The 23,226-nt window shown below is 40.3% G+C and overlaps 2 protein-coding genes across 3 annotated transcripts in view; both read right to left on the bottom strand.

Annotated features, from left to right (window-relative positions):
• Positions 1–1,293: 1,293 nt before the first annotated feature.
• On the bottom strand, positions 1,294–9,136 carry LOC138802948 (olfactomedin-4-like). 2 transcript variants are annotated; one of them, XM_069986742.1, is made up of 5 exons: positions 8,973–9,136; positions 5,816–5,962; positions 5,519–5,731; positions 5,285–5,435; positions 1,294–2,687 (listed from the first exon to the last, which is right to left on the bottom strand). In XM_069986742.1, the coding sequence occupies exons 3-5, from the start codon at positions 5,729–5,731 to the stop codon at positions 1,867–1,869; spliced, it is 1,185 nt and encodes a 394-aa protein (XP_069842843.1). In that variant the 5' UTR covers positions 5,816–5,962; positions 8,973–9,136; the 3' UTR covers positions 1,294–1,866. The 2 variants fall into 2 exon arrangements, with proteins under 2 accessions (XP_069842843.1, XP_069842842.1); XM_069986741.1 differs by lacking the exon at positions 8,973–9,136 and adding an exon at positions 6,193–6,279.
• Positions 9,137–12,472: 3,336 nt separating this feature from the next.
• LOC138766431 (olfactomedin-4-like) overlaps positions 12,473–23,226 on the bottom strand; it is a 32,842-nt gene continuing 22,088 nt past the window's right edge. Inside the window, exons 2-5 of the mRNA XM_069944025.1 lie at positions 19,013–19,159; positions 18,710–18,922; positions 16,077–16,227; positions 12,473–13,694 (exon numbers count right to left, since the gene is read on the bottom strand). Of these exons, the coding sequence (XP_069800126.1) occupies positions 12,856–13,694; positions 16,077–16,227; positions 18,710–18,922; positions 19,013–19,159 (1,350 nt within the window). The 3' untranslated portion in view covers positions 12,473–12,855. The remainder of the gene's footprint in view (positions 13,695–16,076; positions 16,228–18,709; positions 18,923–19,012; positions 19,160–23,226) is intronic.

The following is a 23,226-nucleotide window of genomic DNA, read 5'->3' as shown; positions in this document are numbered from 1 at the left end:
GGAGGTGCAGCTTATTTTTAGTGTAATTGCATAATGGTCAAAGGCATTTGATCAGTAAGACATTTCATCAGAGTTCAGAGCATGGTCAGAATATGTAGGTCTACCATCTCAGCTCCTACACTATGAGTTAATCAGCAAGTTTTAAATAGTTACCTTTAGGCTATGTTCACACTGCGTATGAGTCCGGCCGCATTTCGTACACCGCCGTACATGTGCGGCTGAAACTACGGGCGTGGGAAAAATCGGCATGCGGCCGGATGCGTACGAACCGCGAACATACGCCCGTAGTACAGTTAGGCTTCCCTAGCATTGATTCGAAGCGATCTGAGGCAGGTCATTTACTTGGAAATCTTCGCCCAGCCCTGTAAAACACACAGAACCTTTTGGATCGAAAAGTCAAGTTCAATTTGGCTGAAATAAGTACTCCGTACGGGACCGCATGGAAATCCACGGCCGTGAGTTTCAACATTTCCGTCCTCAAACAATGGTCTTGTTCATTTTTCACTGCGCCGTATACGTTCCGGCCGTAAGCTCATACGTAGTGTGCATTGTGCGGGCGTATATCGTATACTTTCAAGCGAACGCATGAACCTCAAAACTACGTGCGTATATTCGCGGTTCGCACTACGGCCGGAATCATACGCAGTGTGAACATAGCCTTAATGTACACAAAAATGTCGCCAAACAAGTTTTTGTGTGAACCCAGTAATACAGACAAAATATAGGCATAGACTGGTGACTAGTGTTCCCTTTACGCTGAGTGGCCCCACTCTCTGTTGCCAGCCACATGCTCAGGCAGGAATCTCTAAACTGTGGCTGGCAATGATTTACACAGTAAGGAGCTATTGGTGCCCCGCTGTGCCAATCTCTATTTTGCGACACATTCTGCCTCCGACCACAAGAGGAGGCTCCCTCCCTCATCTCTCTTGCAGCGTACCAGTGACCTCACTTGTGTGCTCTCAGAGCAGGAAGAGGAAGGAGAAACGAGAGGACAAGCAAGGTGAGTATGTGTTTTTTTTGTTTTTCACACGGGGGCAATATGCCAAACATTTAATATACATATAGTGAGTAATCAAAAAAAAAATTGTTGCAGTAATTAACAATATCTAATGTTTCTATGGTTATCTCCTCCCTACTGCAACTTCAGAGTCCTCATAGAGAATTAAAATTGAATCTATAAAATAATGTGCACTCGACTGTCATTTAAAGGCACAAGGTGGTCTGTAAGCAGTGTAAGAAGAGGTATGATAAATTTGTCATGTACAGTTAGTAGAAAATACATTCTTATTCAAATTTGTCAACAAAGTTTTTAATAAAATGTAGCATATTAGTAAATTATCAGTAATAAACACATTTTATGTGTTTATTAAAGAATTGCATTTTATTATTACAGTTTTTTGTTAAATTCTTAAATTTTTACTAGATAAAACTTTGCTGGTTAATTTCTAAATGTATCTATAACATATGTATATGTTTGATGCTCCAAATCACTTGCAAAAAGATGGAAGTGAAGGCACAACATTCTGGCAACCTTTAACTGCCACTAGGGGGAGCTCAGGAGCTTATTCCATACTGAGTTATTATTGAGTTTAATACATGAATAGTAAGCAGGATGTGCCTCTGTTGAGGCAACAGGCTATCTTTTAAACCTATGCCTATGCTATATATATATATATATATATATATATATATATATATATATATATATGCTATTTAAAGGTGGAATTTCCCTTTAACAACCAACACTTGAAGCAATACAAGCAGTTGACACTGGAGTGTACAAGATAAGACGCGTCTTTAGAGAAAATGGATGAACACAGTAATTTTATATACATATGAATCGATCACTTAGACAAGGTTAGGTAGTTACTTAAACATTAGATCATATGTGACTTGGTAGCCATCATTGTACATGTAGAGCTTGTGATCATTGGGGTTGTAGGAAAGACTCTGCACGTTCTCCAACATTTTGTCAAGGATGATGCTCATCTGACCTTCCTGACTTGTCTTGGTGTCATACATGTAAAAGATTTCTTCTTTTCTGGTGCTAAGGGTTCTAGTGGCATATAAGACCCCACACACCATGAAGGTGTTGGTGGCACCAGGCTTGTACTGAGATGTCAGCCAAGTCTTCTCCACCGCCAAGGTTTGAGGGTTTACTTTACCAATGACAATGTTTCCAGCATTTTGCTCTGTAGAGTAAATGACCCAGAGGCCACTTTCATCACTGGCTAAGTCAATGTCTTGCCATTGAGAAGAGGAGTAAGGGAATCGGTTGTTAAAGGTGGCATCTGTCAGCGTCTTACGCTCCACCCCACTGGTATCTACATTAAACTTACAGATGTCCCTGGTGTTATAACAATTGTAATACAATGAATTGTTGAACATGATCACTCCTCCACCTTGGCCACAGCTGGAGTAGTCATAACTATTATAGCCCACAGTCCTTGTGAGCACCTTCTCTGTGGCCCCTTTGTAGAGTAAAAGATCATCGTATTTAGGGTAGAATCGAATCACGTTCATCATACGGGCATCTGTCGTGAGAGGGGCTACCCAATATACATCTTGGCTAGCACCTGAGTTAGAGTCTTTACCCCATCCTCCAAATTTATAGTAAAATCCCAAATAGTTCAATTGGACAACGAATGGTTTGCTGATGTTGACAATTGCCCCATGATTGCAGGATCCTAAAGGATATCAAAGGGAGAAAAAATTGTTAAGAATATAGACAACATTCCTTTAAAGGGGACCTATTAATAGGTTAGACAAATAAAACCTACTGATATCTCTCTACTGCACAGGAGACGCAGAGGAGGACAGTATGTCTCTTATCCTTCTCCTCTGTGTCGTTACGGTGCAGTTAGTAGTTTTCTGTTTCAATCATTTTTATTGAGTTTATAAATTTTCAATGACAAAACAGTGACAAAACAAATGTCACATAAGAAAAATTAAAATAATAGGTAACATCAACATAAGAAGGCAGTATCTACAGTTTAGGCAAGTATAACATACCTCCATGGTCAATGTAGAACTGTATAGGACTATCTTACAAAATATAACCAGGTACAAATAAAGTACAATAAAAGAAAGTATATAAAGAATAAACATAAATTGGTTGAATCGTAACTCTTGTAATTAGAATAAAACCAATGACTGTGTTGAGAGTAACATAATGTGATAAAGAGACTCATTTGGAAAAGAATTGACTTTGTTTCCATGGGTGCCAGATGTTTTGAAATTTGGCAATAGAGTGATTGCTGTAGGCTAAGACCTCTTCATAGGCATAAGTTGTGTTAATCGATTGACATACTTCCTTCCGAGGCGGAATATCTGTTGACTTCCAGTATCGTGACAGAATTAGTTTAGCAATGACTAGTATTTTAATAGTCAAGATACGATATTGTGGAGGAATATTTTGGATACCTAGTAAGAGGAGTGAAAATTGTGGAGTGTGGGGAACAGGTATACCCATAATAGATTCAATCATTTGAGTGATGTTTCGCCAGTATGAAGCTATGTGGGGGCAGGACCATAGCAAATGAAGCAGGGAGCCAGTGGAGTTGCAACCTCTCCAACATTTGTCTGTAGCAGATGGGTATATTTTATGTATTCTCTCTGGGGTAAAATACCACTGTAATCTAGTTTTTGTAATAGCTTCTATGTGGCTAATGCATATTTTCTACATGGTCCTGTAAGACCGCTAGGAGTAATGGGGCACTGCCCGCCCCCATAGCACCGTTGTGCCCCTGGGGACAGGCAAGATTGGTACTATGAGAGCGGGCAGTGCTCCTAAAGGTCTTACCGGACTGCAGAGCAAACTACTTACTTACTGTCCTGGAACAGCGCAGAGGAGAAAAAGTCAGAGACATACCTTCCTCCTCTGCATTTCCTTTGCAGTAGGGACATATCAGCAGTTCAGCAATAGTTCCTCTTTAAACTTATTTAAACTAATACATGTCATGAAAATTCCTGTAACTGGAACATGTCAAAGGTTTTGATCGGTGGAATGTCACTGCTGAGACCCTCTGCGATCAGGAGAATAAGCAGGGAACACTGTACTTACCTGCTGTCAATCATCTCCATCTAGGCAGCCCCTTCAGCTTATAATGGAGCTCTCTAGATGGAGATTGCTGTGACCCAGGAGTGAAATACTGTTCTACTGGCTTATTCTCCTGATTGGTGGAGGTCTTAGTAGTGAGAACCCAAAGTATCGAAACTTTTGACGTGTCAAAACTGGGGCAGATCAATAAACAATGCCATAAAGTGGTAATAAAGTGGTTGGTTAATATATGTGGGAAATAAAAGGGTTGAGTGCACTGAATGAGATATATAAATTGTATGATAATATGTGTTATTTAGGGAGCTGGCAAAAATGCTGTAAATTTTGCAAGCTGTAACCCTGTTCCCTGGACCTTTAAAATGATACATAATTATTTTGTTTTTAGGATCTAATGGATTGCACATGCACCAAAAACTGCAGCAACAATGGTAATACATTTTGAACCCTTGGTGATACCTCTTAGTTACACACAATGGAGGAGTTTTAACATTCTCTGAAACAATGCAGAATGGCAAAATTGTGAATTAGTTTTCACAAGCCAATGTGCAAATCAAAGCGGTTTGCTATGGGGGGGGGGGGGGGGGACGAATCAACAAAATCAGAAAGTTATAAAAATTGTAATTTATTTCAATTTAAAAATCTTAAACCTTCAAGTACTTCAAGTGGTATATTCTTTCCAGTCTGACACAGTGCAACTCTGTCCATGTCAGGAACTGTCTAGAGCAGTAACAAATGCCCATAGAAAGCCTCTCCTGCTTTGGACAGTTCATGTTCCGGACAGAGGTGGCAGCAGAGGACAATGTGTCAGACTTGAAAAAATACACCACTTCATGCAGGGCATACAGCAGCTAAGAAGTACTGAAAGTTGTGTAAATAAAAGTCATATACAAATCTTATAACTTTTATAACTTGATTTTAAAGCATCTTTTTCAGAGTACCCTTTTTATTCTGGTTGGACATGACGAGAATGATACATTCTCCCTTTAGTGTCCACTCTTTTTAAATCTCTACAAGATGGAGAACAACTATTAAAAAAATATATATATATATATATATATATATATATATATATATTTTATTTAAGGGCCTTTGATTAACTACATTTCTTAAACTAAATAACAATAAGTTATAGCGTAAAAGTAGTAAGTAAAACTAGGCTCTGCCCTTGTCTATGTTCTCAGTGTACAGTATGGAGATATTAGTTTTTGTAAGAAACTGACTTACCGTAGTTGGTTGGTGGTGGAGCCGCAACATCTTTGTTCTTCTCACAGTCTTCAAGTCTCTTACGCAGTGCAGCAATGTCCCGTCTCACAGCTAGGACATTGTTCTTGTCATACGATTCCAGTTGGTTCACCATGGCTGATATATTACGGACCTGGAAATTAGACACAAGTTTACAGTAGCCTTTGCAGGTATGCTTTTAATATGTTATATGAGTCCCTTTAAGTTTTGTCTTACCTCCACATAGAGCGCCTCCACCAGAGTATTGGATCCATTGATTGATTCCCGTAGTTTAATAACCAATGACTCCATTTCCCTGATTTCCAATCTAAGCAGCTGAAAGTCTAGTTCTGTGTAAGATACACCACCCATCTCCATGACTTGCACCCGGATGGTCAGGTTCTTTAACGTCTGCAGGTATCCGGTCAATGTAGCTTGGTAACTTTGCATCTAAAAGCAAGATTAGATTTCACGTACACACCTAAAACTTCAAGAAAAGAACCAACAATGACCACTGCTTTCATCTAGTTTTACCTTACTGATCTCTTGTTCGACGTGGATGTTCAGATTCCTGCTGGAAACTTCCAGGATCTCTAACCGATCTGCCGGGAATGTGGTGTCCGGGAGGGCAACAGAGCACTGACAAACTCCATGTTCATCTACAGTCCCATTGGTGGTCACCTGTATGGAGCCAAAAGGTTGTTGCAGTTGAGTCACATTTCTGCACAGGATACACATTACTTAGTGGACCCCATAGTAATATTTGCCAAGCTGTACCCCCTTTAGTAATCTCAGCAGTGATCCCCCCTAATATACAATGAGGAACAACAGTGCACATAAGAGCGAGAGACATAGGAGGTCATTCATGGAGCACTTTGTTTCTACGAGAGCAGTAAATTCTCCATACTCACCAGACTAGCAGCATTACTGTGCAGGACACACGCAGCTAGGAATAGTAGAGGCAGCATCTTGTACTATAGACCTAAATAGACTTGACTCTTCTCCTTCCTTTGGTCCTGTACACCAGCAGCAGCTATATTTATATGGACAGGTATGGGGAGGAGAACGGCCTCTAGGAGTTTCCACATTTTCTTCAGATGAAGCCCCCTCCCTGTTACTTTCAGCACACACTCACACCCATTGGGTTTGTTTCAGCTGGGAAATCACATTGTTGACAAAGGTGTAGTAACGTCTTTTGAAATCTACATAGAAATCAATTCTATAGTAAAGAATGGGATTTTATTAACCCATGTTGTGCCGGGCCATCTTTACAAGATCCGACATTAATGTCCGCACAACATAAATCATGTCAAAAACTGTATACTGTTAGGATCGTCACATGCTACTGGCCACCGAAAAGGGGTCGTAACCCGAAGCTCCTGGCATAACCTATTTCAAGGACAATCTTGTATCATTTATAGTAAAAGTCTCTTCATATAGACTGAGGCGTCTTCTCCAATTGTGACTGGATCCTTGGTAAGCTCTATAGTTGTTCCCCTAAATATAACTTATAGATGTTTGCATTAAACGGCTCCATTGCTTAATGCACCATGATGTAACTTTAAGTCATAGAGCTGCTAAGGGTGTATGGTGCTACCTGTATATTACCATGTTTTTGCAGATAGTAATTAAAGTGATTCTGTTACCTCCTCTACGGCCCTATTACACAAAGCGATTATCGGGTGTATTTGGCTACACTTTGTGTAATAAAAGGCAACGGACGGCCAACATGAACAATTTCTTCTGATCATTGTATTTCATTGCCTTTCAACATGTTAAAAGATGAACGGCCTTGATAGCAACTATCTGCTGCTGTCATTCCAAGTAATAGGAGCGGCTGCCAGTTCCTTTTTATCGTTATCAGCCACACATAACCCTGTTTAAACAGGAAGATGTGTGGCCGATGATGATAAATTTTAAAGCCTGCTTAAAAGACCCAATCAGTTAAGGATTGGGCATTTTCTCCGTCCTTGGCTGATCGCTGTCACTTTTACCTGGGCCAATTGTTTTAGCAACGTTCCTGGCCAATAATTGCCCCATGCAAAAAGCCCTTTAGCTGTTTGTGCCTTTGGGCCAGATCACCTCCTATTGTTGAAAGCCAACCTTTAGGGCCCTATTACACGGGACGATTATCGTGCGAAAAATCATTAAACCGTTCTGTGTAATTGCAGGCAACGATCGAAAAATTGTTCGTATGTTCGATGATTTAGATCTGAACCTAAAATTATCGTTAATCGTTCGCTAATTGTTCGCTGTAATTCCACATTCGTTCGCTCAAGTTCCGCACTTTTTCACTAATCGTTCAGTGTAATAGCATTGTTTCCCTGAGATCAGAAGGAATAATGGTGCGTTTACACGTAACGATTATCGTGCGAATTTGCACGAAAACGATCAAACTCCAACGATAATCGTACGTGTAAACGCAGCGAACGATCAAACGACGAACGAGAAATTGTTCATTTTGATCTTTCAACATGTTATCAAATCGTCGTTCGCAAAAAATTTGCCGATCGTTCCGTGTAAACAGTCCTCGTGCGATAGTCAAGCCGCCCGCCCGCCGCCCGGCCCCCAGCTCGCAGCCCGCCCCCCGCTCGCAGCCCCCTGCACCGACTTGATCACCAACCCCTCCGCCGCTCTGATCGCCACCCCGCCGCCCCGATCGCCACCCCCGCCGCAGCTCCAATCGCCACCCCCCTAGCCGCTCCGATCGGCCCCCGCCACCGCTCCGATCGCTTCCGCCGCCCCGTCCGCGAGTATACGTCTTCAAAATCCCCGACTCCCCTCTTCAGTGCATTGATTGGCTGAATAGGGGAGCCGGGTATTTCAAACGGCTCTTCTTCAGTCAATCAGTGCTCCTCTTCAGCACTGATTGGCTGAAGAGGAGCCGTTTGAAATTCACGGCTCCCCTCTTCAGCCAATCAAAGCACGGCAGCACTAATTGGCTGAAGAGGAGCGGTTTGAAATTCCCGGCTCACCTCTTCAGCCAATCAATGCACTAAAGAGGGGAGTCGGGATTAAGAAGACCTGCTACGCGGAGCAGGTAATGTATGCTGACGGCGGGGGCGATCGGAGCGGTGGCGGCGGCGGGTGTGGCGATCCGGGCGGCGGGGGTGGCGATCAGAGCGGCGGCGGGGGTGGCGATTGGGGCGGCGCAGGGGGCTGCGGTTGACCGTGGGGCCGGGCTGCAGATGAGCGGGGGGCTGGGCTGCGGGTGGGCTGGGCTGCGGGCATGCGATCGCAAAACGATCGCTAAACGATTTTTCCGTACGATATATCGTACCGTCTAAACGCTGATTGTTATGAAAAAGAATCGTTACTCCAACATCGTTAATCGTACGATCGGGCCAATTATCAATTCGTGTAAACGCACCATAATCGATCGCAATAACGATCGTATCTAACAACTATTGTTCTGTGTAATATGGCGAATGATTTCAGGTTAACGATGAACAATCTCGTTTGCGATCGTTTATCGTTAGTCGCTAAAAATCGCTCCGTGGAATAGGACCCTTAGTCTTCTGTCTCATCCTTTCAGGGATTTAATACCTCATGAACTTCTCCTCGGACTCCACAGATGTTTAACTCTTTCAGTCCCTCAGGATGTGGGTGAAGTTAGGTAACCTTACTCATCATATTGAGCCCGATGTCTTGGTATACATTACACACATAACATTGTAGGCATTTTACCTACCAGCAGTCAGGACATTGTCACCAGAGACTGCCATAAATGTTCAACTGTATACTGTGCAGTCCTTCTAGTTGTGAATCCGTTATGGTAACTCTGAGGATATCCCGAGCCTAACTAGACCCGCATGCAATGTCAAATCAAATAGCTGTCCATAACCTGCAGCATGCTCCCACCCATCTCTTGTCTTAGAAGAGGGAGGAAGATGGAGGAAGTGGACCACCAGAGAGCAGAACAGGTATGATCTTTTCTGCTCCTCAGATAACCCCTTCAACATATATAACATTTTCCCTAACCTTTCACCTTTCTCCTTTTCTTCCAAGCAGAGCACTCATCCTGTAAAGGGCAACTCCACCACTTTCCCATTTAATTCACCCTACTGTTGCCCTTAAAGGGGTAGTTCATTAAAAAAAAAAAATCTTTTAAATCAACTGGTGCCTGAAAGTGCCAGAGATTTGTAATTTGCTTCTATTAAAAATCTTAAGTCTTCCAATACTAATCCTCTGCTGTATGCCCTGCAGGAAGTGGTGTATTCTTTCCAGTCTGACACAGTGCTCTCTGCTTCCACCTCTGTCCATGTTAGGAACTGTCCAGAGCAATAGCAAATCCCCATAGAAACCTCTCCTGCTCTCCAGACTGGAAAGAATACAGCACTTTCTGCAGTACATACAGCAGCTAATAAGTAATGAAAGATTTGATATTTTTCAATAAAAGTAAATTACAAATCTCTGACACTTTCTGGCACCAGTTGATGTGAAAGATTTTTTTAGTGTGTGTGAACTGCCCCTTTAATATTTCCACCATTCAGAATAAGGTGTTATGATATTAAACAATATAAATGCAAGTAAAACTGGGATACAAAAAAATAAAATAAAAAATGACCTGAAGGTGAGGTAAATACAGTAGAACCTGTCATCACTTCAATGCTGCTTGAATCCTGTGTCATCAGAGTGGAACCTACTGGATTCCCCACAGCTACAGGCCTTAACTGATAGATACTGCCTGTTTGGGCATAGAAAGAGACCACTTCAATAGTGATGAGCGAAAAGTGAAATGTTCAAATATTCGTACGAATATCTCCTGAATATTCTATTGAATATTCAATCCCATTAAAGTCAATGGGAACAAGTATTCAATTATTGAAAAACATCTATTCGACCACTTGGAGGTAAAAACCGGAAGCTGGGGGATTTGAACGCTTATCGAATATGTATCGAATATTCGTCGAACTATTCGATAATATTCGATAGATCGAATACCTTACTATTCTATCGAATATCTATTTGATCGAACAGTATTTGCTCATCACTACACTTCAATGATTTGTGGTTCGGGCAGCATGAAAGTGGTAGCAGGTTCCCTTTATAAAAAAAATTACAGCTCTTCTGGGAAAATATTCTTGATATAGTGGCGTTGGAAGTGCATTGCCTCCTTTTTTTTTTGACTATGGTTCCATTCAGTTACATTTAAAGACACAGTTCGCTTGCAAAACTTCACAGGGCAGCACTGGAGTCCATTGTCACAGGGTATACAATGTAACCCCCCCCCCCCCCCCACTAAATCAGTGACTTCTACAATAGCCCCAGACACATTTATAGTATGGATGTTTCGTGTGTTGCCTGGAGGGACATTGGGCATTACATTCTTCTCATCCCAATCACTGCCAGTCAAAGTCATTACAGCTGGAAACATTCTTTAACTGGAGTCACTGCTCAATATTTATATGTATATAATATGGTAACTACCAATAAAGTGCATAGCAATGACATTGCCCTTAGTTACCAGCCAATAAAGATAGTCAAACATTTATGCTCTGTATGGATATGGGCCCAGGACTACTAACAGGGCACAAAATTACATTAAAGGGAATCTGCCACTAGGTTTATTCCACCTTAAATGAGAACACCATAAAGTAGAGACAGAAATGCATAACAGATCTTTATATTACTTACATTAATTTGTTCAGCCGTTCTCCCAATATGCAGGAGAATAGGATTCTTGTCACATCCCTCCCCAGATGCTGATTGACAGTTGACTGCCTATGTACAGCATGGATAGATAACTGCCAATCAGCAGCCGGTAGGCAGAGTTTTCTGCTTCTCATGAATATCCAGGACTACTGGGCTAATGCACATAATAGAGAGGGCTACTTAATACATCATTCTGTTCAGCTTCTCTGTCAATAGTTTAAGCTACCCTGAGATAGGACACCATAAATCTACTGACAGAGTCTCTTTAAGGAGACTTGAAAGGCAACCAGGCTACTCAGGAGACACAACCTACTATAGGGCTTTATAGCAGCCAGGTCCAAATTCCTTTAAAATGGCTAATACTTGTGATGCTTTGGACTCTAAACACATTGCCCATAGTGAAAACTAACTGTAGAAGCACATTTGCTTGGCTTGTTGTTTCCTCAAAAACAAGGTATTCCATTCATTGCCCATATATTGAGTTATTAACAGTTCACTGACAGCAATAAACAATCTCTGCCTTCCTATATCAAGCTCTTCCCTATTGAAACTTCAGACATTGCTGAGAAATTTAGAATTATTTTTGAAGAGTACTTTATAGTATATATACTATACCATCAGGGGGTGGTCTCTATGTAAGACATCCTATAAATAATTTATAATGAGAGTAGGACGTAGTCATAAAATGTAGTCATAAAAATGTTTGCTATAATAAAAAATTAAAGTAGTAGTAAGCATAGTTTATTAAAGAGTAACATTTGCCTAGAAAAAGTTTGCAGTTTTTCATCACAATGTTATATTAACATCTCTTATATGTTCATAATGGGAGACAGTTATCAAGAGTTGAGTACAAGTACGCCAGTTTTAAATACAGCCCCACCCCTTTTTTCTAACCCGATTCACTAAGAGATGTACGCCTCTTAGTATAGCCAGCCTGGCGCCTGGTGTAGGTATTCCGCAACAATCTACACCCACTCTGAAGCAGGTGTACATTTTTGCCTCGGTTACGTCTGTTTCCAGGCATAAACTTTAATAAATCAGGCACGGGAGGAGGCCATGGATGCTGATGATAAATCCCCCCATTGTGTCTTAATACCTCAGTTTATCTAAAACAGTTGGATACCCAGATCTTCTGCATAGATGTAGACATTTGGATAGATTCAGCTGCCCCTAGGGGGAGCTTATGAGCTTATTGCATACTAAGTTAATAATTGAGTTTAATATAAGAGAAGTATGCTGTACATTCCTGCAGATAGGCAGCACGCTATCTTTTGAATTTGTGTATATTCGGAGCGCTGTATCAGTAGTACAAAACCCCTACTGCTATAGATATATAAGAAAATGAATCAGCACAGAACTGTAAACTTATTTAGATAAAAAAAAAATGGAAATTCACTTAAAGGGGTATTCCAAGAAAAGCTAACTTGTCCCCTGTCCACAGGATAGGGGACAACTCAGAGATCATGGGGGTCTAACCTTTGTACCCCCTTCAATCTCCATATTGGCCTGCGGTTCCTTTGTTTTGAATACAGCCGCGGGTACGGCTCTATTCATTCCCATGGAGCCATCGGAAAGAGCCTTTTCCTCTTTTGTCTCTTTCCGACGGCTCCATAGGAATTATTAAAGCAGCAGGTCAAGTGCCATACCCACCGCTATATTTAAAAACAAAGGAGCCGTGCGCCAATATGGAGATCGCTGGGGGCACGAAGGTCAGATCCTCAGGATCTCTAAGTTGTCCCCTATCCTGTTGATAGGGGACACGTTAGTTTTTCTTGGAATACCCCTTTAACAATCAACATTAAAGGTATAAAAACAATTGACATGCAAAAAAACAATTGCTAAGCATACATATGAAAGAGGTGGTCTTCTGTAAATATGCACAATAAGGTGAAAATCCCATATACATAAACATAGATTTCTTAGGCAGGGTTAGGTAGTGACCTAAACACTAGATCGTACGTGACTTGGTAGCCATCATTGTACATGTAGAGCTTGTGATCATTGGGGTTGTAGGAAAGACTCTGCACGTTCTCCAACATTTTGTCAAGGATGATGCTCATCTGAGCTTCCTGACTTGTCTTGGTGTCATACATGTAAAAGATTTCTTCTTTTCTGGTGCTAAGGGTTCTAGTGGCATATAAGACCCCACACACCATGAAGGTATTGGTTGCACTAAGCTTGTACTGAGATGTCATCCAAGTCTTCTCCACCACCAAGGTTTGGGGGTTTACTTTGCCAATGACAATGTTTCCAGCATTTTGCTCTGTAGAGTAAATGACCCAGAGGCCACTTTCATCACTGGCTAAGTCAATGTCTTGCCATTGGGAAGAGGAGTAAGAGAATCGGTTGTTAAAGGTGGCATCTGTGAGCGTCTTACGCTCCACCCCACTGGTGTTCACATTAAACTTACAGATGTCCCTGGTGTTATAACAATTGTAATACAATGAATTGTTGAACATGATCACTCCTCCACCCTGGCCACAGTTGGAGTAGTCAATGTTATTACGGGGTAGAATTATGGAGAGCACCTTCTCTGTGGCATCCTTGTAAAGCAACAGATCATCATATTTAGGGTAGAACCGAATCACGTTCATTATACGGGCATCTGTCATGAGAGGAGCCACCCAATGTACATCTTGGTTAGAACCCGAGTAAGAGTCTTTCCCCCATCCTCCAAATTTATAGGAAAATCCTAACCAGTTCAGTTGGACCACAAATGGTTTACTGATGTTGACAATTCCTCCATGATTGCAGGATCCTAAAAATATTGAACATAAATCAAATTATTTTAAAGCATTGACAACATCACTTTATTGAAATTTTTTTTATGAATTTAAAGTGGTCTTAACCCATAGCTGCACCAGGACGTTATTTAACGTCCTCGTGCCGCTATGGGAGTTCAGAGGGGGGTCGCGCGGCGACCACCCTCTGAACTGCCGCGATCCCGGGTGCCGCGTGTAGCCCGGGCTCGCGGCTATTAGCGGGCACGGTCCGATCGCCGTGCCCGCTAATTAAGTACTTAGAAGCAGCTGTCAAAGTTGACAGCTGCTTCTAAATACTTGCGGTTATACATGCCTGGTGGTCTAGTGGGGGGATCGCCCCCCTACGGCGCGATTGCGGGGGGGCGATCCCTGCATCCATACCGGGCCGGGGTCTGCTCCGTAATGGCGCTGATCCCGGCTCGGCATTCTATTGCTTTTGGCTGCAGCAGCCAAAAGTAATAGAACACCGATCTCATGGATTCATGCAGTATAACTATACTGCATGGATCTCTATGAGAGATCAGAGTGCATATACTAGAAGCCCCCCAGGGGGGCTTCTAGTATATGTCTAAAGTAAAAGAAAAAAGTATTTTTAATAACACAAAACCCCCTCCCCTAATAAAAGTCTGAATCACCCCCCTTTCCCCATTTTATAAATAAAAATAAATAAATAAATTAATAAACAAACATGTTTGCTATCGCCGCGTGCGTAATCGCCCGAACTATTAATTAATCACATTCCTGATCTCACACGGTAAACGGCGTCAGCACAAAAAAATCCCAAAGTGCAAAATTGCGCATTTTTGGTCGCATCAAATCCAGAATAATTGTAATAAAAAGCGATCAAAAAGTCATATATGCGCAATCAAGGTACCGATAGAAAGATCACATCATGGCGCAAAAAATGACACCTCGCACAGACCCATAGACCAAAGGATAAAAGCGCTATAAGCCCGGGAATGGAGCGATTTTAAGGAACGTATATTGGTTAACAACGGTTTGAATTTTATACAGGCCATCAGATACAATATAAGTTATACATGTTACATATCAGTGTAATCGTAACGACTTGAGGAACATGCATAACAAGTCAGTTTTACCCCAGGGCGAATGGCGTAAAAACACATTTCCCCCAAATAAAAGAAATGCGTTTTTTTTTTCAATTTCACCACACATATAATTTTTTTCTGGTTTCCCGGCACATTTTAGGCAAAAATTACATCTGCCTTAGCAAAGTACAATTAGTTGCGCAAAAAATAAGGGCTCATTTGGGTCTCTAGGTGGAAAAATGCAGGCGCTATGGCCTTATATACACGAGGAGGGAAAAACGAAAACGCAAAAATGAAAACTGGCTGTGTCCCCTAAGGGTTAAAGAAGGGCTACATGTTTTTTGCCATATAATACACCACAATTCCTACAGTACCATCTGCTTAATTCCAGCTCTGCTGCATCCATACTATACATTTTTTGCATTGGGTCATGTGACCAGCACTCAGTCCACTCAGAAATCCTAAGTCAGGAAGCATTCTGTCTCGTGTTAGCTCACTGACTATGAACTACAGAAATCATAATATATCTGAACCCTTCCTTCTACCTCAGTATACTGGTGCATTTTTACTGCTAATTGTAAAATCACAAAGAAAATTTGTCAATTTTATTTTATTTTGTAAAATCATAGCAAAAACATTATATAAAAATAAAGTAAAAATGCAATCTTTTAGTCCTTTTGTTTTTTTAATCCAGCGGGCACTTAAGGAACAACTACTTATCTATTTCCGTGCCCGTGAATTGCTGTGCCAGAAGGTCCGGGATCCCTGCCGGAAGGTGTTTTCCCCCGAGTAGTGATGACATCACGACTTGGGAGAAAAAGCCCAACCAGGCTGATGGACAACCCGCTCAGTCAATCTGTTATTGGAGTGACGTCCCGTTGACTGTGAATCAGCCGGCGCTGGAGAGACATGGGGACTGGTGAGTAGTGTGGTTATTATGTCCACTTAAACAGGACATTCAGGACTCCAAGTCTCCTGATCAGTGGTAGTCCAAATGACCAACACCGATCAGACACTTACAAGCTGGCCAAAAAGGGGCAAACTATGGGAATTGGAGCACCCAGTGTTTTATTTGCCTCTGCTCACTTGACCTGATAGATAAGTTTGTCTTCTTTATGCAACATCATGGCTGCCATGTACACCAATAAATTGCTTAAGGGTAATAGGATAATAAATAACTCCCTGTGCTTCTTCACAGCCACATGTTCAGTCTCAACAGTACAAGTTGGAGTAAAGAAAGAAAAGAACATTAATATATTACTAAAGCCCTATTAATATGGTCTGACCTTGTCTAGTTTAGTTGTTTAGTTTTGTAAGAAATTGACTCACCATAATTGATTGGTGGTGGAGCTACAACATCTTTGTTCTTCTCACAGTCTTCAAGTCTCTTACGCAGTGAAGCAATTTCCCGTCTCACAGCTAGTACGTTGTTCTTGTCATATGATTCCAGTTGGTTCACCATGACTGATATATTACGGACCTGAATATTAGATACAACAGGGGGGGGGGGGGGTTAGATTTGCCTTTGCAGGTATGTTTTCCATATCTTTAATATAAGAAAAAATGCCGTGCCGCGCTTAGTACTAGTATAAAAAACAGCAATAAAAAACAGCAATAAAAAGCACCACTGTTAGTATATAGTGCGAGCAGTGTAGGGTATTGAAACCAAGACACTCACCATTGGTGCTTGTTGATGTCGGCTTGGATTTGTAGTCCTCCCCGTATATAGACCTGTGTGGCTTCCCTTGTGTGACTTCCTTTATGTGACTTCCTTGTGTGAGTTCTTAGTCACTGATTCCTTTTTAGTTGTTGTTCCTAAAACGTTCTTTACACCGGAATATAATCCAGATAGGGCGTGCGCCCCGGCCGGTGGCGCGTTCAACCCCAGTTGCAGGAATCCCGGATGGGAATCCTTCTGTGACGTCACAGATTGTACGGATCGCTACAGGAGGCAAGATTCTTCCTCGACGCGTTTCAAAGGATACGTCCTTCTTTCTCAAGAGGATCTTGCTCGTGTTGATGCTTCTCCTTTATAGGTATGGATTCCCATCCCAGGATTAACCTGTTTCCTTCCAGATAATTTTTTACAAAAAGGCAAACAGTTCAAATTCAGCATTTAGCCCTACCGGTTGCATGCTGTTAAATAGGAAAATATATTCACTCTCTTTTTTAGACATTTTATGGATATAATTTCCACCCCGTCGTTCTGTCTTCACTTGTTCCAACGCCCCAAAAATTGATCCGTCAATTTTACCATTATGATGTTCTTTATAGTGTCGTGATAGAGGGTGGCCATCGAACTGTCTTTTTATATTGTATATATGTTCGGAAATTCTTTTTTGTAGAGTTCTTTTTGTTCGCCCTATATACAATTTATTGCAGGGGCATCTCATAAAATAAATCACTCCTTTGGTTTTACACGTAATATGTCCTTTTATGTTGTGACTTATATTTTGATGGATAACTTTGTTAGTTCTTTTTACATTGCCCATACTAGTACAGCATAGGGGGAGATAGAGAGAGAACAGTTAATAGTGAATAAGCAAAAAGATAAAGATAAAGATGGGTATAATAGTCAAAATAACCAATTTGATATTCCATTGATTTCTACATATTCTAATCAAGCTAATAATGTGAGACAAATTGTACAGAAACATTGGAGCATTTTAAAGCAGGATAAAATCATAGGGGAACTCATCCCGGATAAACCTAGGATGATTTATCGGAAAGCACAAAATCTGGGTAATAAAATAGCCCCCACTGTCCGGCAAGATTATATTGAGAAGTGTACAGGGATAGTATCATATTCAGAAGGCTTCTTCCCTTGTAGGAAATGTAAATGCTGTACTAGTATGGGCAATGTAAAAAGAACTAACAAAGTTATCCATCAAAATATAAGTCACAACATAAAAGGACATATTACGTGTAAAACCAAAGGAGTGATTTATTTTATGAGATGCCCCTGCAATAAATTGTATATAGGGCGAACAAAAAGAACTCTACAAAAAAGAATTTCCGAACATATATACAATATAAAAAGACAGTTCGATGGCCACCCTCTATCACGACACTATAAAGAACATCATAATGGTAAAATTGACGGATCAATTTTTGGGGCGTTGGAACAAGTGAAGACAGAACGACGGGGTGGAAATTATATCCATAAAATGTCTAAAAAAGAGAGTGAATATATTTTCCTATTTAACAGCATGCAACCGGTAGGGCTAAATGCTGAATTTGAACTGTTTGCCTTTTTGTAAAAAATTATCTGGAAGGAAACAGGTTAATCCTGGGATGGGAATCCATACCTATAAAGGAGAAGCATCAACACGAGCAAGATCCTCTTGAGAAAGAAGGACGTATCCTTTGAAACGCGTCGAGGAAGAATCTTGCCTCCTGTAGCGATCCGTACAATCTGTGACGTCACAGAAGGATTCCCATCCGGGATTCCTGCAACTGGGGTTGAACGCGCCACCGGCCGGGGCGCACGCCCTATCTGGATTATATTCCGGTGTAAAGAACGTTTTAGGAACAACAACTAAAAAGGAATCAGTGACTAAGAACTCACACAAGGAAGTCACATAAAGGAAGTCACACAAGGGAAGCCACACAGGTCTATATACGGGGAGGACTACAAATCCAAGCCGACATCAACAAGCACCAATGGTGAGTGTCTTGGTTTCAATACCCTACACTGCTCGCACTATATACTAACAGTGGTGCTTTTTATTGCTGTTTTTTATTGCTGTTTTTTATACTAGTACTAAGCGCGGCACGGCATTTTTTCTTATATTAATTATATTTTTTAGTGGAAGCAGATACCACTAGCTAAGCTCGCAGCAGTACGCACACTAAAAAATTCTTCTAGTTTTTTAGTGTTTTACCAGGAGCGCGATTGTTTTGAAATCTATTCTACAATTATTTTCCATATCTTATATGAGTCCCTTTAAGTGTTGTCCTACCTCCACATAGAGGGCTTCCACCAAAGTATTGGATCCATCGATTGACTCCCGAAGTTTAGTAACCAATGACTCCATTTCTCTGATCTCCAACTTAAGCAGCTCAAAGTCTAGTTCTGTGTAAGATACACCACCCATCTCCATGACTTCCACCCGCCTGGTCAGGTTCCTTAGTGTCTGCAGGTATCCAGTCAATGTAGCTTGGTAGCTTTTCATCTAAAAGAATAAGATTTCATATACACACAAGGAATTTCAATGAGAGAACCAACAAGGAATACTAGAACATTCAATTTCATCTAGTTTTACCTTACTGATCTCTTGTTCGACATTGATGCTCAGATTCTTATTGGAAATTTCCAGGATCTCTAACCGATCTGCCGGGAATGTGGTGTCCGGGAGGGCAACAGAGCACTGACAAACTCCATGTCCGTCTACATCCCCAGTGGTGTTCACCTGTATAAGAACAAAATGTTGCTAAATTACAAGTGGACCCAAGAAATAACCATCAAGCTGTACCCTAACTTTAGTAATATCCACCAAAAAGTAGTCCCAGCATTGTTCTCCTTCATTTATATTAGTTACAACATTGCCACCAAATGGAATACAGACAGCATTGTCCCATGTATCCCATTGAGAAACTTATCAACGCCTTCTACTTTTTTCTAGTATTCACTACAGTGGCTGCTTATTACCCCTATAGTCATGGCACTACTTTTCTCTTTTCACAGTAACTACAGGGCCCCCCATGCCTCATTCGTCATGTCAGAGCTCCCCTTGCCTCCAGCAGTGACTAACAGGGCATTCCGGTTAATTTTTTTTATATATATATTTCTCTAATAAAGGATACATTTGTAATCTAACTTTATAAATAAAAATGTTAAAAAAATAAATAAAAATTATTTACTGGCCCCTCTGCTCTCACCAACGCCTGTGTCTGGAACTTCAAGACTGCTCAAGTCCAGCACAGTTACATATCGCTAGCCCTGCTGCATGCCCCTCATGGCTGTCAGTCAATACATACATTTAAAAAAAAAAAAAATCATTTATTTACTTTTTCTATAAGTCTGGGTTCATACAACATTTTTTCATTTGTTTTTGCAAAAAAGGATGGGCGAAAAAAACAGATGTATTTGTGTCCATTTGTTTTGATCCGTTTTTCCATTAACTTCCATGATAAAAAAAAAAAAGGATCAAAAGGCATCCTTTTTTTTTTACATACACTAAAATGTGGCTGACTATATTTTTTGTGTATGTTAAAAAAAAGTATGCGTTTTGATTAGAGATGAGCAAACCGGATTCGGGTTCGAGTCGATCCGAACCCGAACGTTCGGCATTTGATTAGCGGAGGCTGCTGAACTTGGATAAAGCTCTAAGGTTGTCTGGTAAACATGGATACAGCCAATGACTATATCCATGATTTCCACATAGCCTTAGGGCTTTATCCAACTTCAGCAGCCACCGCTAATCAAATGCTGAAAGTTCGGGTTCGGATGGACTCAAGTATGCTCCATGTTCGCTCATCTCTAGTTTTGATACATGGAAGAACGGATCAAAACTAGAAAAAAAAATATTTATATTACAAGGCTATATATGTTAAAATGTTATGATCTTCAGCAAGAAAAGAAATGTCAAAAAAAAGTTTGTTCGTTGGAATACCTCTTTTAAGAAAATATTAAATTTACCAAGCATCAAATTAAAACGGTTGCAAATGCAATGCAGAAACATGACTCACCCCAATGTATCATATTAAAAATAGAAGATAGACAGATAGGAGATACGATAGATAGATAGAAGATAGATAGATAGATAGATAGATAGATAGATAGATAGATAGATAGATTAATAGATAGATAGATCAATAGATAGATAGGAGATAGATAGATAGATAGATAGAAGATAGATAGATAGATAGATAGATAGATTAATAGATAGAAGATAGATAGATAGACAGATAGATAGATAGATAGAAGATAGATAGATAGATAGATAGATTAATAGATAGATAGATAGATAGATAGATAGATAGATAGATAGATAGATAGAAGATAGATAGATAGTAGATAGATAGATAGATAGATAGATAGATACAAAAAGGATCGCCCACAGCACTCCAGATAAGTTGAAAATTCAAAAAAAGTGTTTTATTCCATGATGGTGCAGCACAGCAAACAAGTCAAAAGTGCGACGTTTCGACGACCTACCGTCGTCTTTTTCAAGCATGACTAACAGAAAACAACAGACCTCTTTATACATGTGTGGTAATTAGTGCAGGGACGTGATTGGTGCACAGGTGTTGGATTAATCAGAGTTTGACAGGCAAACACAATGTGAATACATTCTGAGTGTATAATAAAAAAAGTGAAAAATTAGTACCTATACTATACTACTATACCTATACTAGATAGATAGATAGATAGATAGATAGATAGATAGATAGATAGTAGATAGATAGATAGATAGATAGATAGATAGATAGATAGATAGATGATAGATAGGAGATAGATAGATAGATAGATAGTAGATAGATAGATAGATAGATAGATAGATAGATAGATAGATAGTAGATAGATAGATAGATAGATAGATAGATAGATGATAGATAGATAGATAGATAGATAGATAGATAGGAGATAGATAGATAGATAGATAGATAGATAGATAGATAGGAGATAGATAGATAGATAGATAGATAGATAGATAATAGATAGATAGATAGATAGATAGATAGATAGATAGATAGATGATAGATAGATAATAGATAGATAGGAGATAGATAGATAGATAGATAGATAGATAGATAGATAGATAGATAGATAGATAGATAGATAGGAGATAGATAGATAGATAGATAGATAGATAGGAGATAGATAGATAGGAGATAGATAGATAGATAGATAGATAGATAGATAGGAAATAGATAGATAGATAGATAGATAGATAGATAGGAAATAGATAGATAGATAGATAGATAGATAGATAGATAATAGATAGATAGATAGATAGAAGATAGATAGATAGATAGATAGATAGATAGATAGATAGATAGAAGATAGATAGATAGATTTGTAGGAGATAGATAGATAGATAGATAGATAGATAGATAGGAGATTGATAGATAGATAGATAGATAGATAGATAGATAGATAGATAATAGATAGATAGATAGATAGATAGATAGATAGATAGATAGATAGACCTATTCAAGCATATTTTCCCTGATTACCTCTAAGACCTACATTTTGGTACTCACCAGATTAGCAGCATAGCTATGCACAACACACACAGCCAGGAGGAATAGAGGTGACATCTTGACCTATAGACCTGACTCTTGTCCCTCTCTTTGTCTTGTGTAGCAGCAGCAGCTATATTTATATGGACAAGTATGGGGAGGGGAATAGCCATTAGAAGCCTTCACATTTTCCTCAGTTAAAGCCCCCTCCCCATTATTTTCAATACACACCCCCTTCCATTCTGTTTGTGTGGTCCAATAAATCTCCCTAGTAACAATGGTGTAATAATGTCATTTGAAATCTACATAATAAACAATCATGTATTAAATAAAAGAATATGGTGCCCACTCCAGTTGTCTTATAAGTATACAGTCAACATCCACCTATTGTGCTGGATCATCTTTTCAAGATTCAGTATTCATGTCTAAACAAAGAGTACAGGATTGTACAATGTAAAATGCTGTAAAATGTTTTGATCATATGCTGTTGGTTTTAAGGGTCACCAGCCAGTAGAATAAACCATAGTCCCTGGGTCCCAATTCAAAATCTATTGCTGGAACCACCAACAATCACATGTCATTTTTAGTTCTGTTGTTCGCATATGGATAGTGGTGTTTTTTGGATTTCCCTTAAGCCCCTATTCCACAGGTCGTTTAAAGGAGCAATATCGTTCTTATTCGGCCGATATCGGCCGCTACGAACAATATTCGTCCCGTGGAATAGAGTGCAACGATCAGCCGACATGGTTCATGTCGGCTGATCGTTGCAGTCGCTTGTTTTTCAACATGTTGAAAAACAAGCGACTGATATAGCAGCGATCTGCTGCCATCGCTCCGTTGAATAGGAGCATCGGCAGCAGATGCTGCTATATCCTATGGGCTGCCCGGACGATCAGCGATCCTCCGAGCAGCCCCTCCCGCACTCACCCGCTCGCTGCAGCCGCGTCGAATAGCGGCGGCAGCGAGCGGGGAACGAGGAGCAAACGAGCGCTAATAGCGCTCGTTTGCTCCTCCAAACAACTCGTGGAATAGGGGCATTAGTCCCCAGGCCTGATGTGTGACTGCAACCACTGCATCCCTATTGTGACTTAACTGTATAACCAATCACTCCTAACAGGAGATGTTCCTGATGATTGGAGAACAGCCAATAGTAGAGAAAAGCCCTGTAACTACAGGCCAGTTAGCTTAACATCTTTTTAGAAAAAAAAAAAACTGAACTCAAGAACAAGAGGACACAGTGAGAGGTTAGTTGGGGGAAAGATCAGAAGCAACATGAGAAAATATTACTTTA

The sequence above is a fragment of the Dendropsophus ebraccatus genome, chromosome 10 (assembly GCF_027789765.1).
Source record: "Dendropsophus ebraccatus isolate aDenEbr1 chromosome 10, aDenEbr1.pat, whole genome shotgun sequence".
Classification (NCBI taxonomy): domain Eukaryota; kingdom Metazoa; phylum Chordata; class Amphibia; order Anura; family Hylidae; genus Dendropsophus; species Dendropsophus ebraccatus.
Note: the sequence above shows the minus strand (reverse complement) of the source record. Positions and strands in the feature narration are given on the sequence as shown.

Excerpts from the sequence above, each read along its gene's own strand:
- LOC138802948 (XM_069986741.1), bottom strand. The coding sequence starts at position 6,249 with ATGCTGCCTCTACTATTCCTAGCTGCGTGTGTCCTGCACAGTAATGCT. Across the intron at positions 5,963-6,192 it reads ACAGTAATGCTGCTAGTCTG|GTGACCACCAATGGGACTGT; the intron begins GTGAGTATGGAG and ends GGCTCCATACAG. Across the intron at positions 5,732-5,815 it reads TCGAACAAGAGATCAGTAAG|ATGCAAAGTTACCAAGCTAC; the intron begins GTAAAACTAGAT and ends TCTTGCTTTTAG.